This window comes from Drosophila guanche, unplaced genomic scaffold (assembly GCF_900245975.1).
Source record: "Drosophila guanche unplaced genomic scaffold, DGUA_6, whole genome shotgun sequence".
NCBI lineage: Eukaryota > Metazoa > Arthropoda > Insecta > Diptera > Drosophilidae > Drosophila > Drosophila guanche.
In genome coordinates this window covers 7392058-7406323 of record NW_022995744.1, presented here as the reverse complement: position 1 = coordinate 7406323, position 14266 = coordinate 7392058, and the positions used below count along the sequence as shown (strand labels likewise).

The following is a 14266-nucleotide window of genomic DNA, read 5'->3' as shown; positions in this document are numbered from 1 at the left end:
GAATATATTTGGTTTGGTATTTTACGATCTGTATATATATTTTTTACAATTTCTATGCCTTGTCTTTTGGTTTTATTCTGCGTTTGATTTTTCATTTCGTTTTCCACTTTGAAATTTTGATGCTGCTTGTTGTATATATCTGTATGTATGTATTTTGTATATGTATATTGTATGTATATAGGAATATTTAGTTAATCATCTGTGCTTCCACTCGATCGTAATCTACTCTAAAAATTTGTCTCTTCTTAACAGCTAGGTTTGATCTACTTGTTACTCGTAGCTTGCGTCGTATTTAGGGAACTTTCATTTTGGGAGGAGGTTGTTCTTTGATTTAGTTTTGATCATATTTTTGGTGTTTTTGTTTGCACTTGGATGCTAGGCTTAAACCATCCACTACTGCTAGACAGGAGGCTGGGGGGGCAGGGTTCATGGGTTGAGATGCTGGAAACCGAAGCTAATATGTATGTATTTATGTGTATATTGTACCGATTCGGGTATAGTTCTCTTTTGTTCTGTTCTGTTCTGGACAGAATTTGGCTGCACCCAGAAGCGCTATGGCAACTACAGAAATATATGTATGTCCTATACTGTATATAATATGTGTGTGTGTATACTCTCGTAAGTATAGTTGTATAGTAATTTACCTTGAGTATAAATAAGCTTACATTTGAGTGTTTAGTATTTTCATTTTGCCTGTCGGGTTTTGGCTTAATTGAATTTCATTCCATTTAAGTTAAATCTCTTGTTAACATTTAGCCTAATTTTACTAGTGTCTCTGATACTTAATTTCCTTGGTTAATTTAGCACTTAGTTTTCAATGATTTCGCTTAACAATTCTTTTGTTTTTTGGGTTTATGTTTTTTTTTTCTTGTTCGTTTCGAAGACACAACAGTTACTGGTCCAGTTCCAGGAAGAAGTTTTTTATGTATGTTTGTATGAATATGTTTTTGATGATTTATTGGGGGTCCTATTGGGCCCGTCTTTACCGTGGTCCATTTCCGTTTCCGGCGTAACTGTACTGCAAGCCTGCGGGCGTCAATTCGTTGCATACTTCACTGCGCTGTGTCGCCACATTTAGGGCGGCAAAAGCATGATGCGGGCGTGGCGTGCTCAAGGCAGGGTGATGCGAATGCGGATGTGGCTGTGCTTGGGGATGTTGCACCGAATCGTAGGCGGTTAGATCAATGCTGGGAGCTGTAAGTGTAATGAGATTCCATTAAATAACGATCGATATTCCCTGCCTCGTTGCTTACCAGCCGCATGCATGCGATTGTAGAGATTCTTGCGCTTCTTCTTCAACAGGACATCCAAATTATAGCTTTCCATGCCAGCTCTGAAAGAGTTTTGGAAATGATCAAAATAAGTTAATTCTATTTTAATCGCAACTCACTTCTCGTTTCTGCTGTTGCCCAGAAGATCTTTGAATGCCACATAGATCTTGTTTAGCGTCAGATTGGATAGCCCCTGGCCCAGATATCGTACAAATTTAAGTTGTTCACATTTGGATAAAGCGCTCTCGTGGAAGTCCAAAAAGGGTCGATGATCGGATATCTGATATTCCTGTAGAGAATGAAAAGCAAATCGAAAAAGCGAAAAGGGAAACGGAAACAAAAGAGGAATAATGCATGTTAGGATAGTCATCTGCTTTGAGATTTGGAGGCAAGAGTTTTGTTCAATGCTCGCTAAGATAATGATGATGAAATTTTGATCTACACAAAAGTAATGCCAATCTCTGGGTTATAACCAATTCGGGGAAAGAACAAAGCTCCGCTAAACTACAGTAGTGCCGCCTGCTCCTGCCGGTGGTTGGGGTTTTGTTTTCTTTTTTTTGTTGGTGGTGGGTGGTGGAGTCTGGCCTGGCGCCGATACACTTTTGCTCACATTGCAAAACTTGATGAAGTTCTCGATGAGTATGTACTTTTCATAATTGCTCAGGCATTGCTGCCCACTACTCTGTATACCGAACTGTTTCAATAGCTCCTGTTTCTTGGGTGGCAGCCGGCTGATGTGGGTGCACACACCGTCCTCGATGCGGTGCGTCTCATGCACCTCAAAGTTCTCATAGATGATCATCTGTTCCAGGGAGCGCGGCGGCGGCCCCAGCACCGGCGGTGGCAGCAAACCCGGCGTCGGCGGTGCCCCACACACATAGCGGGGATCCATTGTGGGTGGCAGAGGTGGTAGTGGTTGCGGCGCTGTAACATAATTGCTGTTCGCATTAGCAGCCACTGCTGATGACAGGTTCACGGTGCCGCTGCTGCTGCTGCTGTTACTGTTGCTGTTGATGAGGTTGGTGCTGGTGCTGGCGCTGGCGCTGGCACTAGTGCTGCTGCTGCTGCTACTGTTGGCTGCTGCAAACTCCAGAGATCCATCATTGGCTGCGGCCATGTTCTTGAGGTCTACAAGAGAGAGGGGGGGCGACAGTTAGGCAGCAGGCAATGGCTTGCTTCGATCACCGTCTTGAAAGGGCAATTTAGAGCCCATTCCGTTCCGTTTTCGCCCCATTATTAATGGCTTAGCGCAAATGCAGAGACTCGCAATGGCAGGCAATAAATCTCAAGAAGAAACAACAATTTTATCCAATCGATTTTGTTCTCAATCGCTTTCCGCTATGTATATATATTTTCTGTGTGTGTGTGTGTTTGCAAACAATTTCCATATACATATGTATATATGGTACACTATACATACATACATATAGTCTATAGGGGGTGTATATAGTTAGGATTGGCTTTAGTTTAACATACAATACATATACATATATATTATCATTGTTCTTGGCTTACTAAAATATATATACTCGTTATCATAATCGTATTAAATAGCGTTATCTTGATTTTCTATATGTTCTTGTGTTTGTGTATATATGTGTGTGTGTTTAATTGTGTGTGTGTGTGTGTGTTTGTGTGTAAAAGTAATAATCTCTTTTCAAGGAATAACATTGCATAGTTTTTTGGGGGGTTTTGGGTAATAATGATCGATCGTTGTCCAACAATTTCTTCGTCGACAAACATAATATAAAATTTGTTGTATAGTTTCAATAAAATTTGGCAAAAAGCGTGTAAAATTATTCTAAAATAAACGAAACAAACATAAAGGTGTAAAAGATTATGACGCGATGTTCTTATAAAAGGTTTCTGGTTAAAATTTCTAATCGATAATGGGTGGGATAGGGATCGAGGATAGAGGATTGTGGTCTTGCAACAGCCTACGATTGTCAACAGGTGGCGCCTCCTCCGCTGCCCTTGGCGCCACGCCGACCCCAATCTCACATGGACACTGGCGGACCGGGTCCTACTCCGCCTCCTGCAGCTCCTGCACCTGCCGCACCACCTCCAGACTGTGGTGGCGGCGCCGGGCTGTAGCCCATGGCTGCCATGTGCTGGACATGTGTTGCGTGTGGGTGCGGATAGAAGTGCGGATGATGCTGCTGCGGGTGTTGCGGATGCTGTGGATGCTGCGGATGCTGAGGATGGGCATAGGCAAAGTGATGCGAGTGGGGATGTTGCATGGCATGAGGATGGGCATGGGGATGTGGATGCGGCGGAGGATAGTGGTGCGGATGTGGGGCATGTGGATGCTGCGGCGTCATCGCTGTGCTACGTGTCGGTGTGCCCGGCTGCAGGTGATGCGGATGTGGATGCGCGTGTGGATGCTGGCCATGCGGATGCGTATGTTGGTGCAGCATGTGTTGTTGTTGTTGCTGCTGTTGTTGTTGTAGATGTTGCGGTGTCGTTGGCGGCGGTGCCGCTATTGGCCCTGTGGGAGTTGCCGGTCTTGGTGTTGATGTTGCGGCCATTGTGCGTGGTATTGGTGTTCCTGGTGTTGCTCCTCCCACTCCCACTGCTAAAACCAGCTGCGTGGGCGTGGGTGTAGATGGCAGAGCTGCGGCCACTGTGGAGGCTGTGGGTTTCGCTGGCGAGGCAGGTGCTGACACCAGCGGTTGGTCGCCTGGTGGTCCCTGTTCTGTTTGTTTGACCGGTGTGGATGTTGTTGTTGCTGTTGCTGTTGTTGTGTTGGTCTTGTTACTGTTATTGTTGTTGTTGTTGTTTTGGATGTTGTTATTGTTGTTGGTATTTTCGCCTAGTGATTCAAAGCGTATGCGTGGATAAAGTAGAAGAAAGAGGAAACACAAACAAATTGAAGTCAAAAATAATTATAAAATGATTCTTGTACGATTTTTGTGGCACAGTGGCACAGACAGAAATTGATTATTTTCTAGTTTTTGAAATTTTTGTCGCAAAAATAGGCAGCCAATTCTGAAGGTACATATTCTCCCCCCAGTTGTTCGTTTAGTTTGTGAGCGAACCGAAAACGGAAAGTGCACGACAAATAGAATTAGAAACAGAAACGCAGAAAATGCAAATGTGAATGAAAAGTAGAAGTAGAATTGAGAGAAATCATAAAGAATAGAGAGAAGAATGTAAGCACTTTTAGTTTTGAGTGTATTTTTAAATTTAGCACATTCTGTTTTCTTTTTTTGTTATTAATTTTACTCTGCCTGAGAACACACGCTTTTCTCTGCTGTGTGTGTGTGTGTGTGTTATTCGTGGGCTGCCTTCTGCTGCATTTGCACTACACTTTATGTATCAGATAATATACAGCTATAAGTTTACTTACCAGCTGTTGTGTTGGCCAGGAAACGCTTGGTTTTGTCGAGTATATAAGGCAGATTGTAGCCATCCTTCGTGTAGCTGAAAATCAAAGGGATAATTGGAATAATTATAGCATGCTTTTGGGCGTGTTCCACAATCGTTGATCAACACTTACATTTCTGTGCGTTTGGTGCAAAACAGATTCTTATAATTGCTATAAATGCAAAAGAGCGTAAAAGTGGGCAGGCCCTGGCCCAAATATCGTGCAAATTTGATCTGTTCGGGCTTGTTGAGGCCACACTGATTAAGGGATAGCCAGGGCCGATGATCCTTGATTTCATATTCCTGCAAAATAAGATCAAAGTATGGACTTTAGTAATGCTAGTCATTAAAATGCTTCTGGAAAGCATGTTTTACATGTCTACCCCCATTCAACCACGAACCACCAGTTCCATTAGTCTAAAAAACACCTTTTTGCTCTGTGCCCCATTCCAAAAAAACCCCTTTTTAAGCTTGATTTCCCTTAGTTTTAGGCTTTTCCTATGCATATTCCCATGACTGCGGTGCACATAAATATACATACATTTGTACATATGTATATTTGGGGTTACATAATGTACATAAACACACATACTAGTACCATACCTCTCTGCAACCCCTAGAAAACTTATAGACACACACACATGGGGCCCGAAAAACTTTACCCACTACTAATCAAAACTTATAATTCGTGTACAACGCAAAAGTTTAAAACGAAAATTTTACACAAAAGCCAAAAACTTGCCAAAGGAAAATGGAAAGAGAGTGGAATGAGCAAGTGTGGGGCTTGAATAACGTGCCGATGCAAAAGCCCAGGCCCCACCACACACACACAACATACAACCATCCATACTTTACAATGTATATTTTATAGTGTAAAAATATAGAATAGGGCCAGAAAAGAGAAGCGGAAAAGGCAGCAAAGCAAACCCAAATAGAAGAGCAAACAACATTTTCAATGAAGCCATTTCCCACCACACACCACACACATCCCTCACCAACACTCCCACACCCATAAAATGGGGTGGAGGGTGTTTGAAAAGTCTCCCCCAAATCCAGTCCCCCTTAAAAAAGGGTTACCATACGCCAGTGTGCGTGTTGTGTCTGTGTTTGTCTAGCTTTAGTAGGCGCAGCAGCTTAATGGAGGTCTGTGGCTGTTTCTGTTTCTATGCCTTTGTGTGTGAGTGTGTGTGTCAGTTAGGGGGTTTTCGGGTGTCCTCGGGTCGGTCCTCGTTCAAACTTATCAACATCCTCATAATCAGCACGATGGCAGCAGCAGCGTCACCACCCACCCACCTACCCTAACTAAACCCGCTCGCTCTCTCACTCACTAACACTCTCACTCACACTCCTAAGTACACACATGGCAACGCTGTCGAAATGCTGACTGAGCTTCAATTCTCCTCTACAGCAAATTATATGTATGTATGTATGTATGTATGTATGAACGCCGCTCTTTACATTTGTGTGTGTGTGTGAATACATTTTGGGTTTTGATTATGTTAAAAATCAATAGAGCAAAAAGGAGTGACGTCCAATCCAAGACCAGGACCAAAGTGTGAGACGAAAACTTTAAATTTCCAAGTGCCCAGGCTGTCGGGCAGAAGAGCGTAAAGAGAGAGACAGTAAGTAAGACAGACAGAGCAGAACCAACTCAACACTCTCTTTCCGTGATGACAGTCAGCACGACACCTGGTGGACACGGGGAACCAGCGGGCAGACGTCTCATTAACAAGCACACAACTGTGGAGTGTGGGGTGGGTGCGGTGTGCTGACAAGTGAAGCACTGTTGCTGCTCTGCTGACGGCGGCGACCGACTCCTGCTGCTGTCAAGTGTGGTCGGTCGCCGCTTAACTGTTTCGCAGTCAAACAAACAGAAAAGAAGAAGCACAGAAGCAGGAAAACGGCAAAATACAAAAAAAAAAAGTAAAAAGAAAGGCAATGTGTTGCGGTATTTTGTTCTTGCTTTCGCTTCTGTTTTCTGTTTCTGTTTTCGTAACGTTTTCTTTTTTTTTTTTGCAAACTTATTGGCAGACATTTGTTTTTGTGTTTGTGCGTGACGTAGCCGTCGCACTCTGAACTGAGCGTGCGAGTGTGATGTGGTGTTTGGTCGGGTGGGGCGGTTGCATGTGTGTGTGTGTGTTTGTGTGGCGGGATTGCGGTTTTTGTCTGTGGTGTGTTGTTGCTTTTGTTGCATGTTTGTATTGAGGCAAGTGTGAATTGGTTTCCCTTTTTTGATGTTATTGTTGTTGTTGCCTCTGTTGTGGGAGTGCTTGTGCGTGATGTGACCGAGGAGGGAGCAGAGAGCGACAAAAACAGAGAGCGGCAAAAACAACAACAACTTAACGGTTCATGTTTTGGCTGTTGCTGCCATGATTTTTTGATTCTTGTTCGAGGGTTGCCTGCCCGACTGCCTCCTGACTGCGTGCCTGTGCACTGTGTGTGGCGTACAGGCGGGGAGGGGCGGACTGTGTAAGGGCAACCATTTTTACACTTTCACTCTTTCCTTCCGTTCTTGTGTGTGGATGTGTCTGCCACTTAACTGGTTTTTTTCTTTCGTGTGTTCGAGTGTGTAATGAGAGCAGGTGACAAAAAGGGGAGTTGAATGCGTGTCAATTTCCCACTGTTCTCTCAACCTTTTAATTAGGCAACTAATTTCTTTGGAACAGGGGAGGGAAGGCGGCAGGGATGCTGCTAATGCTTCCACCTGCTCTAAAATATACATACGGATGTGCAAACAAACCCCGTTAGCCAACACTAATTTAATATGTCCCCAAATGTTGCACAAAAGCTAAATATTTTATACGGTTGTACATTACATGTTAGAAATACATAAGTATGTATGAGACATGTACAGTTATGTTGGCATATGTACAATACACATATGCATGTTCTATATGCATGTTCTCGTATGTATAATTTAAAATTATAATCAATGCCCCCATCCATGTGTGTTTTGGATGTGTGTGCGCGTAAATTGTGCGAAGCCGAGACATTGTACCTGCTCTGCCTCCTACCCCACCCCATGGGCGCTGCCACTCCCGCAGTAAGCTGTCCTTTACCCACACATACGCTTGGCAGCACACAAAGTTAGGCAAAAGGGAATGCACTTGTGTGTGTGTAGAGCTGACTGCATGCGCACTTAGTATCCTTCAAACACCATACACCGACCAGCCGTTCCGTTCCCCACCCACTCCGATAGAGACATGTATAAAATGTGTTGATAAAATATACACACACACAAGGACAGAGGAAAAGGACATGCCCAAGCAGGCAACGGACAATCCAACGAAAGCCAGCCCCACGGAATCCCCTCAAGTAACTTGATGATGGTTTGCGTGTGTGTGTAAGGACAGTTGAGGGGGCATTGAGGGGAATATACAATTACTCAATAGCACCACCCCTCCTGGCCAGGCTGCTCGCTGCCTTGAGCTTTTTGGGGGTTGCCCCCACACCCACACACACACAAAGAGCGACGACACAACTACACATACCAGAGGCGACTTGGTAGTTTGAGCAGCATCGAAGAGGCGGCGGGCATAAGCAGGATTCCCCAAGTAAGTTTTTGAGAGCCAAGGAAGGAGAGAGAGAGAAAGTAGGAGCAGGGTGGCTGGCAGAGAGCGAGAGAATCCTTACGTGAGAGAGCGTCACAAATTTTGAGTTAGGGAGCAGCAAAGTAGGTGGAAGAGCGAGAGCGTCTTAGAACTAAAATGTTGTAATAGGCGGATACCCCCCACACCTCCCGCTGCCCACACACACCCACACTATGTTGAAATAAGGTTAGAGCTTTGCTTCCTCTACTTCTTTCTCCTAGACTGCTCCTCCTTTACGTGTCTCTCTCTCTCTTTCACTCTCTCTCTTTTCGTAGTTGTTGTATTATGCCATCAATGCCATTTTGTACATAGTTTGGCGAGTGTTTCTATGTAGATGTGGATGTGTGTGCCCAGAGGTGGTGGTCGACAAATCTAGATGGGCGCTTTTTCTCTGTTGCTGTGTGTTTGTGTGTGCGTTCCTCTGATAAAGCCGAGCGTAATGAGCATGGCATGGCAGAGTGTTTGTGGGGTTGACTCTGGCATAGTGTTGAAAAGGGCGCCAAATGTATGAAGAAAGGAGAAAGGGGCCGGGGGCGGCCACGGCCACCAGCCAGAGCATGTATAGGTGTTTAGAAGAGTTTACACATACACGCACACAAGCCACCCACCCCCCAAACAGCCATCCAGCCACACATACATACATACAGTGGAGCACACATGATTACAGTTGTATGCGGACTTTGTGGTTGGCTGCAGTCAGCGTCGACAGAGACGCCAGCGTCCCTGCTGCTGCTTCTCCTGTTATTACAATTTATAATGACATTTGTGTGAGTGTGAGAGAGTCCTCATTTTGGGTGTGGGTGGCTCTGTGCGAGTGGGTGGATGGGCCACATAAGGGGCCGAGAAATGCGCCTGTGTATTGGGGATATGGATAGGGTGCATGTTTATATTATGAATATATCCACCATTTCCAATGTATATTTTCGGAATTTTGGGTACCTGCAAATGGTTGAATTTCCGAAATACACAGTGTGGCTTTCAATAGGGATGCCGAACATAAACAGAGCTACAACTAATACCACATTTCCATTAGCTGAATATTCACAATCGCTGATAATGTTGCTGCAAACTGGGAACTAGCTGCCCCACACATGTGGAACGTGTTACATTTTCAGTTTAGATGAAGAGCAGTGAAATATTACCCAAAAAATCCCATAACATCTGCTAGCTAATATTTTTACTTGGGGCATATTAGATAAGGAAGAACTTTAAATCAGGAAACCAGAAATTTATGTTATTTCCCGTTTGATCTAGGAGCTAAATCACCCCAAATTGTATATTTACATTTTTAAGTGAAGTTAAGTGGGGTTCACTATAAATAGTGCAGCCCTATACTAGGTCTGCTTCACAATGCTTAGATTTTCAGCAAGCTGAAATAAGTAGCATGGCTCTATGTGGAAATATACGATAGTATTTGAAGCTTAAATAGTTTCGTTTAGGGTGTGAAAATGGTAATGGTCTCGCAACCGTTTTACTGATGGGTTCGCTATCATAATAAATGCGTACATACATATATGCAAATATTTAAATTGCATATGAAAATGGGGGAAATTCGAGACCGCTGAAAACTCCCTAAATACACGTACAATCCCTCATCCATGCTCACACACACACCTACACAAAAAGAGCAGCATATGCATGGCAGAGTTGGACGAAATTTGACTCGTTCGCAGCCCAACCCCAAGCCCAATCACAGCCCCACATCCGCCGTGCCCGGAGTTTTTGCACCCCACCCCATCCATACTATTGCCGTTTCCCTTTTCCATTTACTCACCTCGCAAAACTTGATGAAATTCTCGACCACAATCGATTTGTCCGTCAACGTCATTTGGCCCGTGAATCGGACGCCCAGCTGCTTGAGCGTGTCCTTCTTCTTGGAGGGGAGTTTGTTCATGTGCTGGAAGATGCCCTCCTCCACTTTGTGGGAGGGATGCACCTCGAAGTTCTCCTTGATCACAAAGCTGCCGAGCAGCTTGGGTGCGTGCGACGAAGAGGAGGTGGTCGAGGAAGAGCTGGCGCCAGTCAGAATGCCACCAAACTCCCCAGCACTCCCGCAAGCAGCGCCCTCCGACGAGGTATTCGAGTTGGAAGCATTCAAATGGGAGTTGGGGAAGGCGAGCAGCTCCAAAGAGGACTCATTTGAGTTGGAAGAGCCGTTTGAGGCCAGGTGCTGCAGGTCGAAGATAGTCTGCTTCGAATCGTGATCGAAAACGTCCAGCGCGGAGGTGCTAGTGTCCACCAGGCTGTTGGAAGCGCGCGAAACGGAGGAGAGAAGTGCGGCCACCTTGCGGGAGGCAGATCGCGACTTCTGGGAGGTACTCGTGTCCAGGTCGAGGAGCCCCGCACTGGCGACGGGCGATTGGGCTGGCGGGGGTGGTGTGCCAGCGCCTGCCACTGCCGCAAGTGCTACTCCCGGTCCCTTGGCGCCGCTCTTCTCTGACGCTGCTGCAGCTGTAACTATGGCACTATCGCTAGGCGTGCCACTGGCTGTTCCCGGCGTAAATTCCGTGGAGTGGCGCAGATATTTGATAAACTCGAAGGAACCATCAAAGTGCTGGGGCACCGATACCGATCCCCCATTGGGGGTGGCCACCGCCGTGGGCCAGCGATTGCTGCCGGGGGATGGTCCTGTTACAGTTCCTCCTGCTGCTCCCGCTATCGCTGCTACTGACGTCGGCGCTGCGGCGACGCCCGCCTCTGCTGCGACGTAGGCGGCGACTGCGGCGGCTGTGTGCGAGTGAGCGCTCGACGTCGTCGTCGGATTACCGCTACCTGAGCTGCCGGCGGCGGCCGCACCACTCAGGCAGGTTTCCCGTTGCGTATGGGAAGACAACGACGATGACGCCGCCGCTGCTGCTGCCTCGTAGGAAAAATCCGTGCCGCAGCCATTGGATAGATGTGTGTGGGAATACTGTAGTTGTTGTTGTTGTTGCAACTGCTGCTGCTGCAGCGACGGCTGTTGCCCCGACGATGCGCCTGCGCCGCAGCCAAACACTTGAAATTCCTCGAATTGAGCGCATTTCAGTTCGCCATTGCTCAAGTACTTGGAAAACTCCGAGGGATCGTTGAGCGAATTGAGGAAGAAGGAGCTGAAATTGCTCGATATGCAGGACATGTTGCACGCACGGGGGGTATATATTTGTGTGTGTTGCTAATACTGTTGCGTCTTATAGATATAGTGTGGTGTATATCCCTTTAAAGCTTTTCCCAAACAATTAAATGGCACATGAATACGATTATAGTAGTGGTAGCTGCTTTTCTTTAATGCAGTTTCGATATTTTCACTCAATTCTTTTCCTTCGTTTTTTTGTGGGTTTTCCAGTCGATTTCTCGTTTTACTGCCGCTTCTCTTCCTCTTCTTCTCTATCTCTCTCTTACTCTTTCCGCACCGCTCTCCGCTTCCTTAGCGGGCTAGCTGCGGTTCATATTTTATTACAATTTTCCACAAGCAGCGCAGCGCACACACACTCACACGCCAGCATTACTTGTGCACATGTGTGTGGGGCACTGGCCCGTCTGTATGGCTGTGTGTGTATAGGTATGTATAAATTTTTCTTATTATAGCAAAGTGTAATTTATTATTCTTATTGCTTGCTCGCGCACTGCTCGCTGCCGCTGCCTTTCCGCTCCTTGAAACTGTCTTTCCCTCCCGATGTGGTCTCTTCTAGCACACACACACACTACACGCAAATAACGAGACACAGACACACGAACGTACACTACTATCTGGCGGCAGGCAGGCCCTGTAAATAGGCTTTTTTGAAACTGGTCTGGTCTTTTGGGGCCTTGGTATTACTGGTCTTTGCTTGGGGTCTGGGGGGCCTGCTCTCGCGGGCCTTGTCTTTTTTCCTATTTTATTATTACTCGGCTTTCTTTATTATTATTATGCGGGAGCTCTTTTTGCACTATTTTCACTTCCTTTTTGGCTTATATTCGTCTGCACTCACACACACTCGCACGCGGTACATTAAACACCGTTTGGATTCAGGCGAGGCGAGGCGCGGTCTTTCGTCGCTGTCGGCGCTTCTTTATATTTCGTTTTTCTGGCTCACTTTGCTTTACTTTCAAAACAAATGCCGCCGCTGCTTCCATACGGAAAATCGGAAAATCTTATCTTGTTGTTGCTGTTTTCACCGTTCCGAAACACGACATTGCCGGAGCACACAACGAAAGAAAATGAGCGAAGAGCGAAAAACGTAAAACGCTAGCTGAACCATGGTGCAATTATACAATGTGGTCTGGTCTCGTCGCTTGCCGAATCGTCGGCCTTCGGCCAATTATTTTTCAGTGCCTGTTGACGTGAAAGGACGAATATTTTCCCACATATCAACCTTATGCTCAGGAAAAATTACTTATACATTTTTGCAGCAATAAATGTCCCATTTTTGTTTAGAATTAAGAGCCTAAACAATCATTCCATTCCATTGTCGTTTCACTCACACTTACTACTCAGAACCCTTTCCTCGCACTTGTTAACGGAATGGATAGATGACTACTTTTTTCCGACGAGACCACCTGGATTTATTCCCTCATGGACTGAAGAGCAATGTTAATCTGTGCATTTTAGCTCTCAGTGCTCTCGCATTTTTGCTCTCCCTCCCTCACTTAAGTCACTCTCTCTCTCTCTCTCGCGCTGGCTTGCCTGTGTTACGTGTGTGTGTGTGTGTGTGTGTGTGTGTGTGAGTGTAATCAGTTGTAGGTGTGTGTTGTTGCTGCTTCCAACTGAGACTAGGAAACGTGTATTTCTCTTCTCTCTCTTCCTGGGACAGGCTCTGCTGATGTCGCTCTGCTAACCCTTTCCATATAAACCTGATTTAATCTTTGATTATTATGCTTGTTGTTGCTGTTGCTCTTCTCTGGGATCACGGCATAGGATTATGGATATGGCTGGGGCTGCTGCTGGCTTTGCTATTTTTGAAAATTCCACTAAATTATCCGTTGGTTGCCCCGCCGACGTACCCTTCTAGTAGAAGTAAAGACGCGCGCTCTTTTATTTGTGCAGGTAAAAACAGTTCATTTGCCTAGAGTTGCCACATCGTCGGGTTTTTGCAGGACCACCTGGAGAGCGTATAAATGTGAATTTTACTGCCTGTCCATGTCCCATGTGCATGGAATAAGTTTACAATTTTTTTATGACACTCTGGATATTAAACACACTTAGATAGCACGGCGAAACTAAACCGGTAGCGATGACTGTGCCTGCGATCTCAAGGCCACAACCAGCGAGGATGCTGGCAACCCTAGCTGACTGGACACCTTAGAACCGTATGTTTTCGAACCGCCAGCACCGCTCTTTCGAGCAGTGGGCAAGGGAATACTTAAGCCGCAATTTATGGTTATTTTAGCGCTTCGTGCCAGGAATTTTTATAGTTGTATTATGGATACAGAAAAGGAAGCATCGCCTATAGTTTTTGTTTAAATGAAATATGTGCATACACGTACATATGTATAATTGCCATTGCAGACGCTTTTAATTTGTATAAATATAGCACGCCCAGCGCAAGGAAGTCATCAATTTAACAGATTGTCTCTGCATTATTGTTGTAATAATTACCTCTACACTTGTTTTTTGGCACAATTTCGCTTTCAAATTCAAAAGCGCTGCAAACATTTATTCATTAATAGAAATTCTCACACAAATACTTGTCGTTACAACACAACACGGCGCAACAGGGCAATTTACATAGATTGCTGTGCACATGCCCATGTACATGGGCATATGCATGTGTGTGTGTGAGAGTAATTTTTCAATTAATTTTAATTATAAACTTAATTAGGAAATCAATGAACGACGCGAAGAGAACGGAACAGAAACACACAATTTGAGGAAAACGACAACATCCATATGCATGTATTGTATTCATTGCCACAAGTGCGAGCAAGCGAGAATATTCATAACTGAAAAACAACAAAAAAATGACAACAATTCCAAGTGCGCTGCGCATCAAAATATAAAAAAATTATCCACTCAAAGCGCCCAGATGGAGCCCAGGCCCAAAAAGCTAGCAAAAGCGAACACGCATACAGTGGGCAACATAA

General features: G+C 45.3%; 1 protein-coding gene across 3 annotated transcripts; it reads right to left on the bottom strand.

The window, feature by feature from the left end:
- Positions 1–850: 850 nt before the first annotated feature.
- On the bottom strand, positions 851–12459 carry LOC117580101. 3 transcript variants are annotated; one of them, XM_034266364.1, is made up of 7 exons: positions 10002–12459; positions 4771–4940; positions 4621–4694; positions 1882–2399; positions 1391–1560; positions 1254–1333; positions 851–1194 (listed from the first exon to the last, which is right to left on the bottom strand). In XM_034266364.1, the coding sequence occupies exons 1-7, from the start codon at positions 11340–11342 to the stop codon at positions 983–985; spliced, it is 2565 nt and encodes an 854-aa protein (XP_034122255.1). In that variant the 5' UTR covers positions 11343–12459; the 3' UTR covers positions 851–982. The 3 variants fall into 3 exon arrangements, 2 of the variants coding, with proteins under 2 accessions (XP_034122255.1, XP_034122256.1); XR_004573537.1 differs by lacking the exon at positions 851–1194 and having other exon boundaries at positions 1967–2399; positions 10002–12454; XM_034266365.1 differs by lacking the exons at positions 851–1194; positions 1254–1333; positions 1391–1560; positions 1882–2399 and adding an exon at positions 2851–4083 and having other exon boundaries at positions 10002–12444.
- Between the last annotated feature and the right edge of the window lie 1807 nt (positions 12460–14266).